We start from the raw sequence: 21,857 nt of genomic DNA, 5'->3' as shown, positions 1-21,857 counted from the left end.
TTTATCTTCATCGCCTCTCACTTCGTCCTCTCTTATGTTCCTCACTTATCGCGCCTACGACGTGGTAGTCTAGCTCTCCATCATCTTTGCCTCTCCGCTTTTGTCTGTTGCTATGATCTTTGTCGCTTCCTCTTCCTCGATAAGATAGACTTTTGTTTAACTTATATTACATATGTCATTGTATTAATGATTTATTATGAGTTAGTATATGATTCTAATATTTGTCAACTCAAACTTGATGGAAGGGATTTATATGTTATATTTTTAAAAATATAAATATTATATTAGACACAAATAAAATCATAAGGGCTTAAGTGGTCCATAACCAAAATCATAAGGACTAAAATGGATCTATTTTTTTACTTAAATTATACGTGTCATTATATTAATAGTTTATTACGAGTCAATATGTGATATAAACAGGTTCTAATGTGTTAATTTAGACTTGATGGGAGGATCTTATATATTATATTTTTAAAAATATATGAGTTATTTTAGATACTAGTAAATCATAAGAGTTAAGTTGAGGTACGTTAACTCTTAATAATATAGCATGATATTATAATACATTAAAGAGCACGAAAGAAAGGCACTAACCTTTTGAAGCATGTATGATCGTAGGTTTAAGGAGAGATTTCATCCGTTTATGCATGGTCGATTGCATCACATGCCAAAACATATGACGTGACGTTTCTTCCCCGTGAATGCATTTGTATTTGAAGGAATGATTTCATCCGTTCGGACACGATTGATTGATAAAATGTTCATTGTTAAACTTTTAAAAAAACTATATGGCAATATAAAAATTCCGGAGAAGGAACAATAAAATCTATAAACTTTCGTTTAGTATAAGATTGCATTAGAAGAGAAAAATAGTATTAGAAAATATAAATGTATCAGTCGTTAGATAAATTCTTAAATAAGAATGAATATTGATGATTAAATTGCTTAAATATCTTCAGATTAAAAAATATAAGGAGCTGAGCGTGGACATACATTTCATTTTAGAGTTTACTATTCAAAGCTCCTTCTTACTATTCATAAATTTTATTATTTATAATCCCTTTAAAAATTAATAAGAATGATTTATTATTCATAACCCCTTTAATTTTATTTTTACCCTCGTCTTTTCTTTTTTTCTTTCTCACGATCTCTATTTGCGCACTCTACTATCGCGAAAGTGCCCATGGCCTTACCCTCATCACTCGTTATCGTCGATCGTGGGTCTCAACCTACTCACATATCATTGATATTTCGCTACCACCATCATCGCTAATTCTGTTGGCTACGGAAGGGGAGGAAACCATCAACATCGATCACTGACCCTAACCTATCCGCTTGTTGTCGATCTTCCATTCACGTCATCGTTAACTCTAGCTCTACTGGTTGTGAAAGAGGAGAAAGTTGCTATACCATCGATCGTCAACCATAGCATGCCTATCTACTATTGATCTTCCATTAACGTCATTATCATCGACTCTACTGGCTACAGAAGAGGAGGAAGCCACTATCATTAATTGTCAACCTAGTTTGCCCGCATGTCATCAATCTTTCATTAACACATCGTTATCGTCGCTCTATTGATTGTGAAAGAAGAGAAAGAAAGAGAAAAAAAAAAGATAAAAATATTTTAACATATCTATAAAGGGATAGTTTAGATATATTAAACAATATTAAAATGGTATTATAGACACTAATTAAAAAGTTGACATTTTAAACCTCATCCGATATATTTAATATCTTAAACATTAATCTGGTGGTGATATATAAGATCCATTTATTAAAAATTAAAGATTTAAAATATCATCCGATATATTTTCGAATGTGTCAAGTAACTTATATCATATCAATTGTGGAAGAATTTATATTTGTACAATTACAGATCGATAGTGCACTCAGAAAACCCTAATAAACATTTCCCAAATGAAACAGCTAAACCATTTCACATACTCAGAGGCAACCGAGTTCGTCTCTTATTGTCCAAAACTAGCATAAGATGGAGAGAAGTCCTCCGATCAGATCCTATCTTTCGGTGGCAAACTCCATTAATTGATCTCGGAAGGATGCCGATTCCTCCTTTACGACACAACGCGCCATCAACCTCAACCCCTGCTTGGGTGCAGGTGGCCTGAGAAAGATGCACGAACCAAAGAAATTGTAGTCATTCACTGGGCAAAAGTGGATCGGCGTTCCCCAGCCGTAGTCTACCTTTGATAACCCAACTCGACTCCAATCTGATATGGACAGGAATCCGTAGTCGATTGGCTCTTTGAATGGATCCTCCTGGGGGTCGCCCATCATCCACTTGGAGAACCTGATCGGCAGACTCTGCTTTGCATCTTTGATGAGGCTTATGACTTCGAGCAGAGATCCATCCGCGACCTTCTGTCGAGGAGCCGTGATGGTCATGGGGTAGGCACAGTTCCCATAGTAGCCTTCCTCCTTGAGCAGCGATTTGTAGAGCAAGTGACGAGCGTTTGCCGCGAAACCGATGCGAACGGTGGAGTGTTCCTCCAGCTGGATCGCTCGTGTTCGGCTCTGCCAAACCTTGGCTGTCAATACGTCGAACGTGGAGCAGAACGTGCCTGTCTTCTTGATGAATTCGTCCTTGATCCGGTTGATGTGGTCTGAGGAGATGTCCAGTATGGTGTCTACGAACTTGAAGGTGAGTAGTGGCGGCGGCGGTCCTCGTTGCAGCTTAGGCGGGCTGGGGATGGCGTCTCTGCACCATATGGGTTTGACCAGGGGTTCTGTGCAACCTCTGGCTATGTCGGAAATGGCTTGGAAGAACTGACCTGCTCCGATGCCATCGAAAATTGCATGGCTGGATCTGATGCCCACCGTGAAACCCCCACATGTAAACTCTGTAACCTGATCTCGATCGCACACAAGACAGAAGAGTAGGTTTTGCTCGTACTGCCATGACCAAACTACGTACAGTATTCAGGAGAGAGGGAGGGAGGTCACCTGCATCAACAGAATAACGATGCCCTCCGTCTGCCCTGCATCAGGGGTTGGATACGGGAGTATGGATTCCTTGGGCACCGAGAGAGGCAGCTGAAGGTAATTGACATCTTCGAGGCTGCAGCTGGCGGATGCGTCGATGAAGTACACGCCGTCTGCGGTGCAAGCGACCTCGAGCTCGTCCTGGTCGGTCATGGCGAAGCGGCCGGCCACAGGGTAGTAGAACACCAAGGCCCTGGACAGTGCTTCCCTTATGATCTTTGCGGGCTGTCGACCGTAGCGGAACACGTGTATGGAGTCCACGAGTACAACCGAACCTGGGGTTTTGTCCATGACGGAGAGGGGGAGGGTGCCGGCCGGGGTCGGCCCCGCCGGTGCAACCAGCCCCTCAGTCAGCTTGGTCACAGAGAAGTCCATGGCGAGGAATGTTTCTCCTGGTTCAGCGTTCTCCTGCCAAGCCCTATCTTTGTGGCTATATAGACTGGATTCGGTGGAGAAAATGGCCATGGCAATTGCTCGCAGTGGATTAAGACTGGTAGGCAAAGCGGGCCAGTGGGAAGCAAGTGGAGGAGAAAAAGGAAGCTCTCCACTGGGCGCAGATGCGCACTGAAGGATCAGCAATGGCATGCGAGTCTTCGAAGAATATGGACGACGGTGACGTTTTCCATGAGAGAGCTGTTTCTATTCAACACAAGGAATCGAAAGAAGATGAAGCACCGACGCATTATGTCACATTAACTTGACATGAAAATAAGATATATTTTAATATTATATAGTCGATGATAATTACAAAACCGATACTATATATATATATATATATATATAACATAGCTTTCAAATATATTATCATTCTAAATTTATTAGGATTATCTGAACACTTAGGACAACCGACTTGACCTTTAAAATAGTCTTTATTGGATGCACATAAGACTTTTTTTTTACTTAATATTATTTCCAATATAATTTTATTGAAACATCCATTCGTACAACATTACACAAATCATAGATCTTATGTTTTAATTCATATGTGAGCATTATGTATATCGCAATAGAATTCATATGTGAGCATTATCTATTCGGATAAGAACTCCAAAGCAAGCGGAAGCAGGTGAGGTCATGCCAACCTCAGCTGAGACCAGGCCTCCAAAGTTGTATATATATATATATATATATATATATATATATATATATATATATATATATATATATATATATATATATATATATATATATATATATAAAAGTGATGAAGGTCAAATTTAAGTCCAAGACTTTATGATAAATTCGGTGATATTTTTACTAGAGTAAATTATTATATAATATTTTACTTAAAAATATTTTTATTATTAGATTTTTACCTAATGATACCCTCGTAATTGGTTAACATGAGTTTTATTAAGGGATATTAATGATAATGATATATGAAAAATATACTTTAAATTAAATTTTATAATGATAAGTATGCTATTTTAATGGGTAGGCAGAAGAGATGAGATAGAGAAAGATCTAAAAATATTTTAATAAAAATTATAAATAGATATTTAAGTACTTTAAACTTAATTAAGTATGTGATTTTTTATAGATCTTAATAGCGATAAAAAATTTATATGATTGATCGTAAATAATTAGGATTTATGATTATTATTATTATTATTATTGTAATGATAAATATGTTATTTTAAATATATAAGTATTTTATTGAGTACGAAAAAGTATCAACGATTTGATTAGCCAGGCATCTTTATTGTATTATTTATATCTAGCTATGAATTGCTCCAATCTAGTTGAGATTTATGAACTCGAGCTTATAAGACCTAAGGTGTAGAAACCAACCTATAAGGCTTCAACATCGATTTGAGAGGGGGCTTATCTCTATGGTATTATACAAGAATAATTTGCCATACTCAAGAATCAAACATATGTTACCGATCTTCGAAAGCTTCAACATCGATTTAAGAGAGATTTATCTCTATGATCTCCTGTAAGAGAAAACATTATATAAAGTATATCTTGAGAGATCCCTTGATGCTTATGTCAATAAGTATCCAATATCGATTGAGAAACCAAAGGTCTAATGTGAAGTATGGATGATTCAAGCGAAAAAAAAAAGAGTTTATACCATACTTGGAGTGTATCTTTATTTATAATAATAGTTTACGATTACAAAAATAGTCATATTCACTTGTTTTCAGAAATATCATGAAAAATAATTATCATATCATGATCATCGAAAAGATAGATATTATAGTGGTTAATTAACATGGTAATTAAGAAGTAAAAGGTTTGAGTGTTGCTTGAAAGCATCTAATCATACATATAATGTTTGAACGAAAAAGATAATAATGCCACATGAAACCATTGGCTTGTCAAGATGGGTTTGTAGAGTGATCTAATTTGATCATCCGGAGGATCGAGCCAAACAAGGCCACAACCCCCCTACGATTTATTTAGAATAGATTTCAAAATTTAAAAATAGAAAAAGTATTTATCCAACATAATTATCGAGGCTTGCTTCCTAATTGTAATTTTTTTTTGCTATTGATAACTCCTTTAGTATGGATAATCTTTAACATAATATAATTTTACTATTTATAATCCCAAATTACCAATCTTACCATTTTTATTTTTTTTCTCATAATCCCTAATTACATCTAACACCTCAATATTATCCGATCTTATTTGTCATCCCCTCAATGTTTACTGATGATGAAGAAGAAAAGAAGGAAGAGTAGAAGGAAAAAAAAATAAATCTATCGAGATATTTTATGAATATTAAAATTTTTAAATTAAAAATTATGAATAGTAAAAAAGATGGGTGAATTCTCAAAAATAGCTCATAACTTTGGGGTTTTCTCGTAAAGCACTTTATTATTATTTTTTTCAGAACTAACCATTTTTTGCCCCTATCAATCATCGTCTTTCGTCATGTCTCCACTCACGCCTAGCCATGCTTTTGCCCCGGTAATCATTCCTTGTCACACAAGGAATGAGGGGCTACTTATCGACCCTTGCGCAATCATTACATCGACGATGATCAACGAGGGAGGAGGGAGAGGAGTCCGGAGAGAGAAAAAGTAACAATGAGTTCGAGGGGATCAAAAAAGACCAAAGGTGATGTATTTAAATAAAAGATAAATATGATTGATTATGTATCAAACGGGATATGCAGAGGTAATCGTAGCTCTTATGTCCCCTCCTACTTCGTGCTAGGCTTGATGGGTTAGTGAGGGTCGACGAGTCGACCAAGAGTGAGCGGAGGTGTAGCTAGGATCGAAGTTACAAATAATTTTTTTAATATTATAAGAATAAAAAAAATATATAACAAAAGATATTTTTTAATAATTTTTAAAATTTGAAACACTCTAATAAAAAAAAAGCCATAGAGACCATTGGGAATTTGTCCCAAAAAAAAATGGAATTAAAAATTCAAACCCACATGCTATTCACTAGCGTACACCTATCGAATTCTTAGCTGTTCTCCACCCAACTCAAAGAGTTCTACCTCTTAGTCCTACTTGGCATAGTTAGAGTTGACACGTAGCCCCCACAAAGTTGGAACCATTGGAACATTAGTCAAAGATATAATCTTTTCGAAGGCCATTCACAACTCATATGTTAAGATTAAAGGACTAAATGTTAGATATTTTATCGAAGTTTTACGACTCAACCGGTTGGTTTAGTCAACTGTTTTTATTTTTTCTAGATGGATTTATATAAATATTATACTCGTAAGTTTTGACAAACAACTATCCTCGTAAAAGAGTAAAATAAAAATAACATATTTATCCTTCTCAACTTTAATATCATTTGTATATAATTATGAGAAATTTAGCAAAAAATAACTTTAGTAATAGGTTTTTAATATATGACACTTTTATATTTCAGTTTTATCATGCGATGCCTTTTCTCTAAGTTTTAATCAAAATATTCTCCATAAAATTATAAAAAAATAATGATTATCCTTTGATTATATTTGGATCGATTTTTTAAGACTAAATCGATTTTTTGAGATGAACCAATTGATTCAACTAAATCTTAATTATTCAATTTGATTTAATTAAACCTTAGATTATTTCTTGATTTTTTTCAAATTATCTCCCACCTTCTCCACCTAATCTTCCACTATTGTCTCCTCCCCCTTCCTCGTTGACTTCTTCCTTCACTCACTTCACCTCCACATCACCTCCTCCCTCTCTAGTTTTGCCTCATCCATCTCCCACTCCATTATCTATTCTCTTTTATCCATCTCCATCACCCCCTCCTCTTTTGTCTTCTCCTCCTCATAGTTTACACTCATAGACTATCACACTTGAGTATAATCAGATTACACTCATTCACATAAAATATTAAAAATATATTTTTAATATAAAATTATATTAAATTTATCATAGAATTAAAAATTTTAAATTATCCTAATATATGTATATATATATATATATTATTTTTTAAATAAAATTATTCTAAGTTATCCAGAAAAGTCATTATGCTTGGAGTGACACTTATTCATAAAACATATTAAAGTACATTAGTTTTGATATAAAATTATCCTAGATTCATCATAAAACTAAAAACTCAAGTTATCATCTTAAAAAATATATTAATTTTTATATAAAATTATTCTAAAGTATCCAAAACAAAAATGTTATGCTCTAGTTACACTTATTGTTTTTAAAAAACAAATTTATATAAATTATCTTAAATTTATTATAAAACTAATCACAAAATCCTATATTTTCTATTTCATATATTGACTTATTTACCCTTGAAATCAAAATAAGTTAAATTCAATTATTTAATCTATTTTAAAATTAATTTTTAAAGATATCTCTAGGTTAATTAATTATCAAAACTTTAAGAATTCTACTAGAATACGATTCTAATAATACTACAACAAAATATACTAGAAAAAGTTATGGATTTTATAATCACAAGTAAATGCCTGCATATTACTATGATAACTCAATCACAATAATAGATTATTTCATCTCACAATCGTTAACCACAATAATAAATCATGCTTTATCATGTAATAATAGCTTCAATAATAAATCAATCACAGTAATAGATACTTTTGCCCTATATAAAATAATTATAATAATAGATTTCTTTTACGAAAAAAGATTATATTTTATAGCATGGATGACAACCACAATACTAGACTATATAATAGATAAGATTATTTATCTATGATTACACTTAGCAACCATTGGGATGGATCACAATAATTTCATAAAAGACTAACAAATTCATTTATCAACAATATCGTTTATACAAAATAATAATAATAATAATAATAATAATAATAATAATAATAATAATAATAATAATAATAATAATAATATTTAAGCATAGCCAACTTCAAATACAAAATTTAATTAACTACTTCATATAAGTTTATCATAACATAATGTAATCAATATTTTACAAAAATAATTCTCCATATGTTCCCTCAACGCGCAGCAAATAAATAAATATAGAAAATAATGATAATTGGATATTTCTAAAATCTTAATTTCAATACAATGATATGAATGCTGAGGAGGAAAGACAACATAGATCACATAAAATTGATCATGTTGTGAATAACAAGAAATATCTATCATCACAAAGAACTACATCCTACACAAGCTTTATTCTTTTCTCTTTTTTTTAGCATCACTTAAAGAAAGAAAAATTAAATTCTACTTAAAGAATGAATATATGACAGGTATCATCAAAATAAAGTAATAATGAGTCACATACTTTCTTCTACATCCTCTTTTTGTTTCCTATGTTGTAGTTTCTTTTTGTCCTTCCGAGATCTACAAAAATAAAAGCCAAAGAAAATTAATTACACAGCCTCCATAGATAGATGTGATCTTTTATATATAATAAACAACAATATACTGTTTTTTTATATGACAAACAATAAGATAGTGATATTCTTAAGAATGAGAAAGAAAAAAAAAAGGTTCATGGAAATTGTTTTGGTGAGTAATTTAGCATTAACTAATTCAGAATTTAGAACTTGTGAGTGCCTCAACCATGTCGATGAAGCTAACACATGTAAGTGATTGTTTCTTGAGAATTTGAAGGTCGAAGTAGTGCATTTCACGATAGAAGCTAACACATGTAAGTGAGACACAACTACACATTACTATTATTAGAATGATACTGTTAGATTATGTAATCATTTATAATAATTAAATAAAGATATATAATAGAACTAATTAAATTCTGATGATAGATATTGATAAGTAAAAAAAGAAATTTATATTATAGTAAGATTCCATAGGGGATGTCTTTCATGCGAGGTACTCTCCTAATAATTTATCCTACACTCTCTGTTCTCACATATAAATAGACATGACCTCTAAAGACTAAATGAGGCATGTCATAGAGGACCTAGTTAAAATATAATAGTTTTTCTCTCAACCTCCCTAAAGCAATTATAGAAAGAGAGGAGAAGGAGAATCTAGTTCTCCTTACAACAGTTTTTAGATCTAAATATAATGTCCAGAACACACAGAGATCATTTTTCAAATAACATCGAAAGGTATATATTATAAAAATCGATTTAATATTATTTGATTTTAATTATAATATTTTTTTTATATTACATATGACGTATAATTATATTTAGCACCAAACAAACTACCCACCTCTACCAATGTGCACCAAACATATAATGTTATTTCTATAATGCCCTCTTTAAAAGAAAATGTTTTGACTCTTCTCCTTTGATCCTCTACTGGTTGGCTGATGAAAAGAGGAAAAATGCTTCATCAAATTAACTCACAAGTAAACCCGCGACATAAGGCTTTACTTATTACTATGGTTTCTAATAACCACAGTTAAAAGTCCAACTTAATGCAACACTTTGAAAAATAATAGCTTTTAATTATTTACAACTGCAATCCATCGTGTGCAGTCTAAGATCAATTTAGTTGTTGTGTAAAAATTATACTATTTTTTATTTGATAATTATTCATTAAAAAATAAAATAATTTTAATAGATTATGAATATAACACACGTATAATTCAATTGAAACATAAGTGTAACTTGAACATAAAGGATATCCAAATCGATCCTAAGGGATCTTATTCAAATTGATTTGACTCTGATCGAATTAGACTACAAATCGATTGACTTGACTCAAAGGTATTATTAAGATTTTTTTTAAAAAGATACTCCTAGTAAAAATCAAAGCGCCATATAATAAAAATTTATTACTAGGATTATATATATATATATATAATAAATTAAGATTAATCATTATGATTATCAATGATCTCGATACAGATAAAAACTCCAAACTCCAAACACCCAACATATCCATTATTAGTTTCATTGCTCACTTGACTTTTCGATTTAAAACTTAATTTTATAAAAAAAATAAAAAATAATATTATTAAAAATATAAACAACTTTTTGAATTATATTAATATGAATTGGAAATAGAACACCAATTACAGTGAAATATTTGTAAGTTACTGTGTCTTGAAGGAATACTAAACTTCAAAATTCGGATTAGGGATATCTACCCGAAAAATGTAATCTCTTGTGCAGTACTTTAAAGCCAATATTTATTATTGAATATTTATATTATCAATTGAAAATAAAAGGTCAATTACAATAACATATATATATATATATATATATATATATATATATATATATATATGTATGTATGTATGTATGTATGTATATATTGAGGTGATCCATCTCTGGTTTCCTATCCTTATGAGCAGGAAAAAGGAGAATTCTAACCTTTATGCTAATAAATTAATGGCTTCTGAGGTATGTCTTTTTTTGTTGTTCTTTCCATTTTCTTTCAGATTTGGTGTCATGAATATGTAGGTTCATGATTGATGTATGCATAACTGTACCTAAGTTGCTCAGTTATAGAACTTAATTGCCAGATTGGATTTCATGGTTACATCAAATTGTAATGGAAGGCATCTTAAGACCTATGAAGTTTTGATGCACCCCAGTCATCACACAAGCTTGTTTCTGGAACAGGATAGGTAATACAAGATTAATCCAAATATTAGTTGTTCCAACTAATATTGCATGTATTTAGAGCATATTTGTAACTTGGTGAAATGATCTCCATTACTATTAGTTAGATGATTCAGATGTGTCAGTGAAGAAAATAGAATTGTGCAGAAAGAAAAAGTTTATTTGGTGAGTTTTTGGTTGAGGCACACACAGAATAATTTTCAGGAAGAGAAAGAAATAGAGAAGAGAATGAGAAAACAGTAAGTACTCTCTGATCAAAGTATGTCCTCTAACTTTCTCATTCTATCAGTTATGGTCAGTGAGGCAGTCATTAGGGTTCTTTATTTGCTTCCCAAACCATGTTAATATTCAGTTGATTTGTTTCATATTTTGTGAAGATTGTCATTCTAACACCTCTCTCTCTCTCTCTCTCTCTCTTTCTCTGAAAGTTGAGATTGTTTTGGAGAGTACTAATGCTTTCTGCACTGTTGCAAGAGGATGAAGGCTGACCAATGAAATTATTATTGTTCTCTGAGGCACTACATTGAGGTGAGGCAGAGGTAAAATTCTCATTAGTTGGGAATCATTTTTCAGTACATAGAAATAATTTAATCTTTAATATCAGAGTAAGAGATCCAGAGGTTAAACAGCAAATTATTATCTGTCATGTAGAAATCTTAATGGCCTCAAATATATATATATATATATATATTTATATAAATGAAAGCAGATCATTAACCATTGCCTGGTCAATATTGGTCTTAAAAGTCTTACCATGTCTATCTGATGAGCCCTACTTTGGAGAATTATGAGTGAGTAGGATTGGTAAGATAATATCAGCCTTTATCATATCCAAATCATGTGGAGAGGTTGTCATATTTGAAAAAGACAGATTTTGCTGTCTATTTTGATATCAATACTAAATCATACATTTAATTCCAACAGAATTTTAGAACTTGTATAAAGAGAAAAAAATAACATATACTATTGATTTTTATTTCTTTTAATGATATGTAGGTCCTTAAAATAAGCACATTAATTGCTGACATCTTTCCCTTGTGGGGTTTTTCATATATGCTTTGACTATTAAGGGAAAAAATCCTTGGTTTAAGATCATAAAATAAAATAACAACTATATTAGGATAGAAGTAGGAAGATTGGCACTCATGTCCTCAATCCAACTACCATTGAAAGGATGAATGAGCTCTTCTCTTGTCCATAAACTTTGCTGATGTGACTGCAGGTGAAAAGAAAGGTTTGGACTAATTGTGATTGAAGTGAAAAGAAAGGTTATCTATCACATGAGAGACTTTTCAGACTGCAGTGGAAGAACAGGGCAGACTTCCTCTTATTTCACAGTGTTAGGCAAACTACCCCATCCTCAACATTTTTATTAGTTGTTCTTTTCCTTCTTGAGAGAGAAATTTCCATGGCTCAGCTTGTTAAGGATTCAATGTACTTACTGACCATCCTAAGATCAGCACCTGTTCTTGACCTTTCTGGGCTGGCATCTCTAAGTTGTCCTCATTTAAGTCCTGCAATATTAGATGTTACGATACTATAGGATGGCCAATGGTTGATTTGGAAGTGAATTATAACCACATAATTGTGCATGAAACATGAAACAAGTTATGAAACATCACCAAATTTGATTGACCTATACATAGGTTTTCTTTGAACATGCCATCATGACCAGACCATATTAGACATTTCTTTTTTGTTTTAACTTTCATTCTATTACTTGTGAAAATCCATTTGAACATTTTATCTTAACTGCTTTTCTTTTCTTTTCTTTTTTTGGGGCACATATTTCTCTGTTAAGATTGGCCTAATAATGTAAAAGATAAATAATAAAAAGATGATTTGAGTCTAAAATTTTATAATAAATTATTTATCAGTTAAATTAATTAGCATCTTCAAATAAAAAAATTTAATTTTCAATAAATAGGTCTGGTACAGCATCATGGAATTAATATTTTATGTGTAAAATATGTCAGATCAATACCTTAGTGGTAAAAAAAAAAAAAATTTAGGAATTATAATTAAAATATTTAATTTAATTATTCAAAATTTGTTATTTCTCCTTTTTTATGCTATTAAATTTATATTTTAGAAAAGGTCTTATTTAATTTGTTTATAATAATAATAATAATAATAATAATAATAATAATAATAATAATAATAATAATAATAATAATAATAATAATAAAACAACTGACGCGGTAAGGTTTGACAGGTAAACATTTTTGAGCTTGGAAAACATGCAAGCGACGCACAGTCCTCCGTGTCGATCGTCTATTGGGAAGAGGCAAACATGAGGCGGGGTATGAGTGGACCCCACGCCATGGGCAGTTAATCAATTGCGAGGGTTTCCCATCAAATGAAAAGCCTCGGTTGGAGGGCATCCCGGAGCCTCCCTCGCGTCTACGCTACTCCGCAGGACCACCCGACCGCGGAGGGCGTTCTCGTGATTAAGCGACCACAGGCATCAAGTCGGCGGCCCACCGCCCCCTCGTCCTCAGCCTATCTTCACTCGCCTCTCTCTCTCTCTCTCTCGTGTCTCGCGATTCCTCTCCTGTGGCCGACGCCGCCACCCGTCCTCGTCTCCGCCTCTTCGAGAGAAGGTACGACGAACGCAACAATTAACCCCACCACCCTCCCACACTTTTATATTTCCCTACGACTCCCTCTCTCCCGCTTTTTCTTTTTCTTTTTTGTCTTCTTCATCTTCTACAAATGAGGGAAATTCTTCGTCATGGTTTTCTATTTCGAATCTTTATTTATTTCAAGAACAACGAGAAAAGAAAGAAAAGATCAACAGTAATGTTTCGAATTCTTTTCCCGTTGCAGGGAAAAACATTGGTTTTGATGGTTTTTAACGATTAATCCCTACTTTTTGTTTTTTCTCTCTTCTGGTTGTTGGGGGGCGGGGGGGGGGGGGGCGGCGGTGATACTCTTAATAGGTGATATGGGAAGAGGAGGGAGGGTCGTCTACAAGCGGGCGACCGCCGGACGGAGGCGTAGGCGCCGATCCAAGGCCTCCGACGACGACGACGACGATGACGAGGAGTACGTTTTGGGAGAGGAGGAGGAGGAGGAGAGCTCTGACGAACCCCTCGCTTCCGACGGCGAGGAAGACGAATACGAGTTCGGCGAGTCCACCGGTGGCTCCGATGATGATGATGAGCTGGAGTTCTTGGCGCCGAGATCGAAGCCCCGAAAGGCCCCTTCCAAACCCAAGAGGAGGGTGAAGAAATCTAGGGTTTGGGATGACGATGACGACGATGATTACGAGGAGGAGGAGGAGGAGGAGGAGGAAGAAGACGACGAGGAGGAGGATCGAGTGGATTTTTCGATTCGGAAGAAGGGGGAGAGGAGGAAGAAGGCTGGGGTTAGATCTCGCCGTCAGAAGCCTAGGGCTTGGGATTCTGAGGAAGAGGTAAGGGAGGAAGAAGACGATGATGGGGATGAGGATTTCTCGCCCGATGAGCAAGATTTTGAGGATGAAGAGGCATCTGTGATTTCGGAATTTAAAAGGAAAGGAGGAAATCCGAAGCAAGGTGGGAAGAAGCGGAAGCCGAGGGCTTTGAAACGAAAGAAAGGGAAAAGGAGCAGGCCACACAGATCTGGCGAAGATGATGATTTCATAGTGAAAGATCGTGTTGCGGTTGATAGAAAGTCGAAAAAACCTAAGGAAACAGGGAGGAGGAAAGTCTCAACATCGTGGGCTATCAAGAATAAGTCGCCAGTGGAATCAGATACATCCGATTTTGATTTTGTAACTTCAGATGATGATTTCATGGAGGACACGGTTTTGTTAAATAGACCGGAGATTAACAACAAACATTTCAGGAAGACAAACACAAAAAGAAAACGGGGAAAGGTTATGGTCTCGTCTGATAAATCAGAGTCTTCTTTAGATGGTGATTATATGATTTCTGAGGAAGAATTAAGGGATCTGGGAGTTGGTGGGGTTTTGGATCAGCCTCAGCTGAAGAGGATATCTGCTGGAATGAAGGGCGACAAGAAGGGCAAGGAGAAAGAAAACGATGAGCTGGGGAAGCCGCTCTGCGGGATCTGTTTATCAGAGGAGCAGAGGATGACAGTTCGAGGAGTGTTGAATTGCTGCACACATTATTTCTGCTTTGCATGCATAATGGAATGGTCAAAGGTTGAGTCACGATGTCCTGTTTGCAAGCGGAGGTTTGGGACCATTACCAAGTCATCAAGGTCAGATCCAGGGTTTGGGTTGCGGAAAGCAGTTATAAAAGTTGAAAAGCGTGATCAGGTATTCACTTTATTTTTGCACTCTTCGGTCATTCATTTTTTAAGCTCAAGGAATTTTACCCTCTCATAGCACTAGTTAAATGCATGATGTGTACATGCAAATATATAACCTTAATATGTTACATTTGTCACTAGTCCAATAAAATTTGGCAACAAAAAGGATGTCAAACGTTTGGAACTTGGGATCTCATTTATCCTGGTATTATGCTTGCAATTATAGTGCACAAATATCTATCCTAGTTTCTTATGCTATTCTTCAGGCATGCGAAGTAGGTATAGTAGGTGTGATAAACTGACTTCCATGTACATAGTTGATTACGGATCTTACTTTTAGTTGCATAATAAATTTGATAGGACAAGCAAAAACAATAACAACCAACCTACAGAGTGTGGTTGAGTAAGATTATTGCAATTGTACTTCTTGCTTCACCATTTTGGTTTCCACCTGGGGTCTAAACTTTATGTTTGAATAAGGTTTAAATTATCAAGTGATTCATCATAAGGTTTCCCACTAAATGTTTTGCAATCACGGATATGGCTTGAAGAAATATCAAGATTTTCTCTACTGCATGTTGATGCAAGAGCATGTCCGTAATTTTGAATAGAGATCATAACATTTATTCACATTTTATGTGTCAGAAGTGCATGACTGGATTTTGTTTATTGAAGCTCTTTTTTTTGTAGAAGCGCCGACAAAAGTAGTTCCTGTTTGTTAGCTGGATTTCTAGATGAAAACCACTTGTTAAGTAGGCCTGGGACATGTTTTCTATAATAACCTTGTATACCATTTTTGGCACTTGTTTTTTTATACTATCATTTGTTGATTCTTCTGTCTCAGCAAATGGAATTGTGAAGGAAATTGAGCTTAACTGTTCATGACTTGCATGTTACTTGAGTAAAATTTCAATTTCCACAAAGAGTACTGATTGCCATTTTTGGATATCCATGCTTGTTTACAAAATTGTCATTGTGGATTTTCTCATTCGAGAAGGTTAATAATTTTCAAGAAAGAGTATATTAATGTGCTTTACAAAAATCTCTTAGAAATCAAGTGGGAACTGCCGATTCTTAATTCAGAAAGTTTACAAGATAAACGATGTTTTGAAGAATATATGTTTCACAAGGAAATTAATACAGACAGTATGGTAACTGTAAGAAAATCTTTTAGGTGCTTCTTTATTTTAGTTTACTGGATTTTTTTGTTTTTCCTGATGTACTGCGATGCACCGATGATTGCAGTATAATAACTTGCAGTTTCTGGCTGAAGCTAGCTATTCATGAAATATAATATATTCCTTTAGATCATTAACTTATCATTCATATTTGTTTATTTCTTGTATCATGTAATTGTGCCTATAAGCCTTGCCCTTTGTTTGTAAAGGTCTATCAACCTTCTGAAGAAGAAATAAGACGAATGATGGATCCTTATGAGAATGTAGTATGTATAGAGTGTCATCAAGGTGGAGATGATAGTCTCATGTTACTCTGTGATATCTGCGATTCACCTGCACACACATATTGTGTTGGTCTTGGAAGGGAAGTACCAGAAGGCAATTGGTACTGTGAATGCTGTAGGTCTGCTGGTGATGGTTCATCATATTTGCAAAATGAGCGTATTGTGACTGATCAAGCAGCAAACGGTAGTGATTTTTTGGTCACTCCTGTTAGAATGGAGGATGTTGCAGTTCGTGATAATACGAATTTGCAGAGATCAAGTCAACCTTCCTTGCAAGAAATTGATCTGAATGTCTCTCCTAGGTCGGTGGAAGATTATGGATCTACATCTCAGTTTTTTGGAGCTGGGGCAGCGACTCTTTCTGGAAGACGTGCAATACATCAACGTATACGCATTTTGTTGTCCAACAGTAGACCAAGGCAGATCTCTGCAGAAACTGATGTGCTTCGTGAGAACATGGCAAGTGGTGTTATGACATCAGAAGTAAGAGAAAGTGGGGAAAGCCTACATAGTTCTCAGGGGTTCAGTTCTTGGAACAGGGGGTCAGCTGCTGAACAGTGCCATCACAACAATAGGCCTTCTGTTCAGTCTAATGCTAATTTGGTTCAATGTGCAACTGAAAGCAGTAGTTTCCAACATGTGAATGGTGCCAAGGAACAAGTCCACTCCATGGTAAAAAGCCATTTAAAAGAACTATCCAGCGGTTCTCCACTTGGTATGTCAAACATATATAATTGTTATCTACCTATATTGTTGAAAAGCAAAAAGAAAAATGCAGAATGAAATTAGAAGAGAATTTAGGTGTATCCTTCTTATTTAGATGCAGAATTCTTTTTATAGAAAAAACATAAGAAGCCAAGGCCCTGTTTGATGCAAATGATGGCATGAGTTATTTTACTATTAAGTTCCTTGACAATCACGCTTTTCCTCATATATAGTATATCTTGTTAGGTCAACAACAAGATCAAGTGAATTGCCTGTTCAGTTGAAAGGGCAGTATAAGTAAATTCTTTAAGGAAAAATTACATATATATATATATTATATATATATCACATCAAAGTTAGTTATTCTTCTTTATCCCTGTAAATTTAAGTTCAGCATATATATTCAGAAGAATTTAAAAGATCATATGTATGCCATTTTAGTTAATTTTCATTAGTTGACTGTTAGCATAATGAATTTTTGAAACCTGTCAGCTCTATAGTCAGCTGTTTCTTCCAATATTTTTAAAATATTTTATTTCTCCTCTGTGGTCGAGTTGAGATATGAAAGGGGAAAAAAAGGAACAGAATTTATTTGCCACCTTTTATTCCTTTTGAAGTGATTAATCCAAACATGGTGCAAGTCTTATTTGCTTTTATCTTTGGAAATGACATTACATATGTTAAGTTAAGCTGCATGTTTCCTGAAGCTAATTTGCTTAGGAAAAGTAAGATTGATTATTGCAGTTTTTCTTGCATATATTCATATAAGAGATTTTTAGAACATCTTTTGACCTGACAGTGTCTTCCTTGCTTATGTTATTCCCCTATTTTTTCTTGTGTTTAATTGTTTCAAGCCTCTTTCTGTTTTGTATCGTAGAGTTGATATGAATGATAGGTTGAGCTAAGTCTAGTAGATAATATATTCTTTTCATCATTTGTTTAACTTGCGCCTCTAAATTGATCATAACTAGTAGATATTATAGTTCTTTCTAGGAACTAATTTTTAAATGTTTCATTCACAAGATCGTATCACTTTCAAGGAGTTTGCTAGGCGTTCTACCCACACTGTTTTAGCTGCATGTGGAATTAAACATCATAGGAGAATGGTTTCTGTCCCTGTCCATCCTCCTGGCTGTTGTTCACATGTTTCAGATCAAGAACAAGTAGTTGTGACTCAAGGTTGCTGCTTGTCTTGCTTTAGCTCTTATGTCAAGGATGTGGTTCAGAAGATTTTGCATGCTACTTGAATCTAGGCTGGCAAATGATCCTTGGGTAAGACTGCACCGACTGTCTTGATCATGTCCTGCAGCTATGTTCATATTGGCAACTCCTATTCTTGCCTGAAGAAATCAGGATGGCTTCATAAGGTCATTATTTTTTTGCAGTACTCTTATAGGACTGCAAATTTGTACTCCAAAAAATTAGTATCTCTTGAAGATTGAGATTGAATCTTATTGGTAAGTAGAGAAGAACTTGTGGTTTCGCCTGGTTAGTTCAATTGAATTATTTTTTAAGCTGATGGAACGCTCGCCCTCTGCATTTGTCCTCGGCGCAGATCAGAAGTCTTTTTATGGTCCCGCTGACTTGAAAAACTATGAACATTTCACTCTTTTTTTACATGTCAAGCATCATCATAGCCTAAACGATTATGTAAAGCAGAACGCAAAACACGTGTACTCATATTTCTTCAATTTTGATTCCAGTGTATTTAGTTTCAACTGATTAAAGAGTTCAATGAAAATGTAGAGGACTTGAAATTTGATCATGTGGTTGTTTCTTTTATAGGCAATCTTTGGTTGTTTGGGAGTTTGGGGAAGTGTTTGCCTTGCGGATTGGTGTGTTGTTCTTTGATGTTTCTTCAATCCATCCCTCCAATCCCCTCCCCTCTTAATAACAACCTCTACCTGCATATTTATGCCTGTTTTTTGCTGTGTGTGTGGATGTACAATTGGGCAATTTTTGTTTGTAGAATGGCTACTTGGATTCTCTACTTCCAAATTTGTCGTGGATCATTGCACAGTACATTGATTGCTTCTCTCCTCTTTTCTCACGCAAGTGGCTATGCTGATGTGCTTTTGGGAATCTTACCAAGTTTTGCGTGCAGCAGCACATAACTTGGCATGCACGTGAGGTAATCTCCTCGTCTTTTCTGATACGGTAATCTTATTATGTCTGCTTTTACCTAAAGAAGTCTCTACTATTAGACTTTTACCTAATGTTGACCTCCTAATTGGATTTTTTCTGGAAGCGATTCTTTTTCATCAGGCTGAATGGCGCTGTCGTCACCTTTGCCCACTGTGGTTGCCTCCTCCGCGACCTTCGGCTGCCCCCTTCGCCTCCCAGCGTTGCCACCGCTTCTCACCGACAGCAGGGAGCTCTTCCTCCTCGCCATCGTTGTCCTCCAGGTTGCTAGTGGCACCCTCGGGCCTCGCTCATGGGGCCACCCCATTTCAACCCCAATCGTAGCCTTGCCTTTCGTCGCTCCCCCTTCCTTATCCCTTTTCGGTGTCGCTCTCCTCCGCTCCCTCTTTCTTTCTCGCGATCCAAGAGCTCCATCCGCAAGGATTGCACCGTTAACACCATCACCATGAGGAGGAAGAGCTCCCTACCGCTAGCAAGAAGGAGCAGGGCGGGGTGACGACAGTGCTGGAAGGCGAAAGGGGGCCAACTGGTGTAGGACGGGGCGGTGGCCGTGGCGTTGGAACGCGGAGGGTGGAGCCGAAGGTCGTAGAGGAGGAGGTGGCGGCGTCGAGGAGGGGCGGGGCGAAGTCGGAGGGGGCGACGCCACTCGCTGTGGTAACAAGGGTCGAGGCGACAGGCGACGCCGCTTGTGATGGGCGAAGGCGACAACCATAACGATCATGGTTGCCGACTGACGGTCTCCCTTCGTTTTCTTTCTCTTATTATTATATTTCTTTTGTTCTTGTCTTATGTGAATAATATAAGAATATATAAATATGTCTTACTTAGCTTTTTAAACTTATAGATTTAATAATAATATTAATGAAAAAATAAAGATAATAACAGAAGATTTTGGCATTTATACAAACAATAATCCTTTAACTAATTTCATATGTCTTGAGTTATTATGCAGTGATTTCTACCCATTTCTTTTCTTCTTTTTTTTTCTGAAATGAAGTGGCAGAGTAGATTTATTTCATGATTTTGAATCGAGGAATACAAACCTCTTGCAAAATCGATGCACAATTTGGATTCAACTCTATTAGCAAAATGGATGAGTTATAGATTTCATTGAGAGCATAAACTTCCTTATGAAATTTAAAATTAAACAAATAAACTATGAAATTAAAATTGCAGCCTTTTTTCTTTTAAGTGAGTCATGATATTTTGGAGAGACTTTGTGATACCAACACTCTTTAGGAAGTGATGCCAACATTTGCGACTTTGTGATCCCACTTGATGAAGTTGCTTGGGAACTTTCCTCTTGTCCATAAGTCTTAATCCATCACTTTGATGAAGCATAATGAATTTGCCTTTCACATGAATTGTTGTGGTACTCAAATTTGGATTCCAATCATCTCTTATCCATGTACATGTACTTAAGAACATCAAGAACTTACCATTTAAGATTTTGTGCAATGCATCCAACGAGTATAGGATTCGGCAATCGCATATAATTGGCCTTCCAATATTAACAATTTTATGGCAACAAAACTCTAAAAAAGTTGGGTCCTCAATCATCACATATCAAGCTAAATAAATTTTGAATTGTCGTTATATTTTAGTTCACTCATTAGCTAATTAAATATAAAATATTGGTAAACAAATGTGTTATGACTGATGAGTCAGCACGATCTGGTCCACGGGTCGATGTCCGGAGTCTTCTATCGGTTGAGTTGGATGCCGAGGTCGATCGAGCCCTCATGACGGGGTGTTGATCAGCGTTTCTCGATCCGGGTGTTGGTTGATGGCTCGTTGTGAGGATGTCGATCGGCGACTTCCAAGGTTGGGATGCTTGCGGGTCGAGGGTGGTCGTTTTCCTCCAAAAATGACATTCGTCAGGTGATTCCCGACTTTGGCCCCTTCGACGAGCAAGTCAGTGGTGGGTTGAATTGTTTTTTTTTCCCCTGAGCCGGATGCCGGTCATAGGTTTTTATACTACTATACCGGGGTCGATGGTACGCGGGTTGACGTGATGGATGTACCAAACAGTGTCAGACACTGACTTGGTGTGTGGAGATACTCCCCTTGTTGATTCTCGGGTTGGCGTGTCGGGATGCTCCTCCTGCTGATTCTTGGGTTAGTATGGTGGACATATCGAACAACGTTTTGATATGGATTCTGTCTTGACGTGTATCCAAAAATATACCTTATCAGTAAACATACTGTTCTGTACATAACTCGATCTCGAAGTGTTAGGATTCCAGAGGGATGCTGGAGACATTGTTCGAATAAAACACAGGTTATGAACTGTCACGATCTTGGATTAACACAATAAATTCA

At 35.4% G+C, this 21,857-nt stretch overlaps 2 protein-coding genes across 4 annotated transcripts; one reads left to right on the top strand and one right to left on the bottom strand.

Annotated features, from left to right (window-relative positions):
• Positions 1–1,825: 1,825 nt before the first annotated feature.
• On the bottom strand, positions 1,826–3,595 carry LOC103970458 (acyl transferase 9). The gene is made up of 2 exons (XM_009384237.3): positions 2,968–3,595; positions 1,826–2,871 (listed from the first exon to the last, which is right to left on the bottom strand). The coding sequence occupies exons 1-2, from the start codon at positions 3,589–3,591 to the stop codon at positions 2,023–2,025; spliced, it is 1,473 nt and encodes a 490-aa protein (XP_009382512.3). The 5' UTR covers positions 3,592–3,595; the 3' UTR covers positions 1,826–2,022.
• A 9,826-nt stretch (positions 3,596–13,421) lies between these two features.
• Positions 13,422–20,349, top strand: LOC135596947 (uncharacterized). Of its 3 annotated transcripts, none has more exons than XM_065089255.1 (5): positions 13,422–13,569; positions 13,909–15,233; positions 16,614–17,403; positions 19,450–19,524; positions 19,659–20,349. In XM_065089255.1, the coding sequence occupies exons 2-4, from the start codon at positions 13,914–13,916 to the stop codon at positions 19,521–19,523; spliced, it is 2,184 nt and encodes a 727-aa protein (XP_064945327.1). In that variant the 5' UTR covers positions 13,422–13,569; positions 13,909–13,913; the 3' UTR covers position 19,524; positions 19,659–20,349. The 3 variants fall into 3 exon arrangements, with proteins under 3 accessions (XP_064945327.1, XP_064945326.1, XP_064945325.1); XM_065089254.1 differs by having other exon boundaries at positions 19,642–20,349; XM_065089253.1 differs by lacking the exons at positions 19,450–19,524; positions 19,659–20,349 and adding an exon at positions 18,417–19,158.
• The last annotated feature ends 1,508 nt before the right edge of the window (positions 20,350–21,857 follow it).

The sequence above is a fragment of the Musa acuminata genome, chromosome BXJ1-11, assembly GCF_036884655.1.
Source record: "Musa acuminata AAA Group cultivar baxijiao chromosome BXJ1-11, Cavendish_Baxijiao_AAA, whole genome shotgun sequence".
NCBI lineage: Eukaryota > Viridiplantae > Streptophyta > Magnoliopsida > Zingiberales > Musaceae > Musa > Musa acuminata.
The sequence above is the reverse complement of the archived record's forward strand: the minus strand, read 5'-3'. Positions and strand labels throughout refer to the sequence as shown.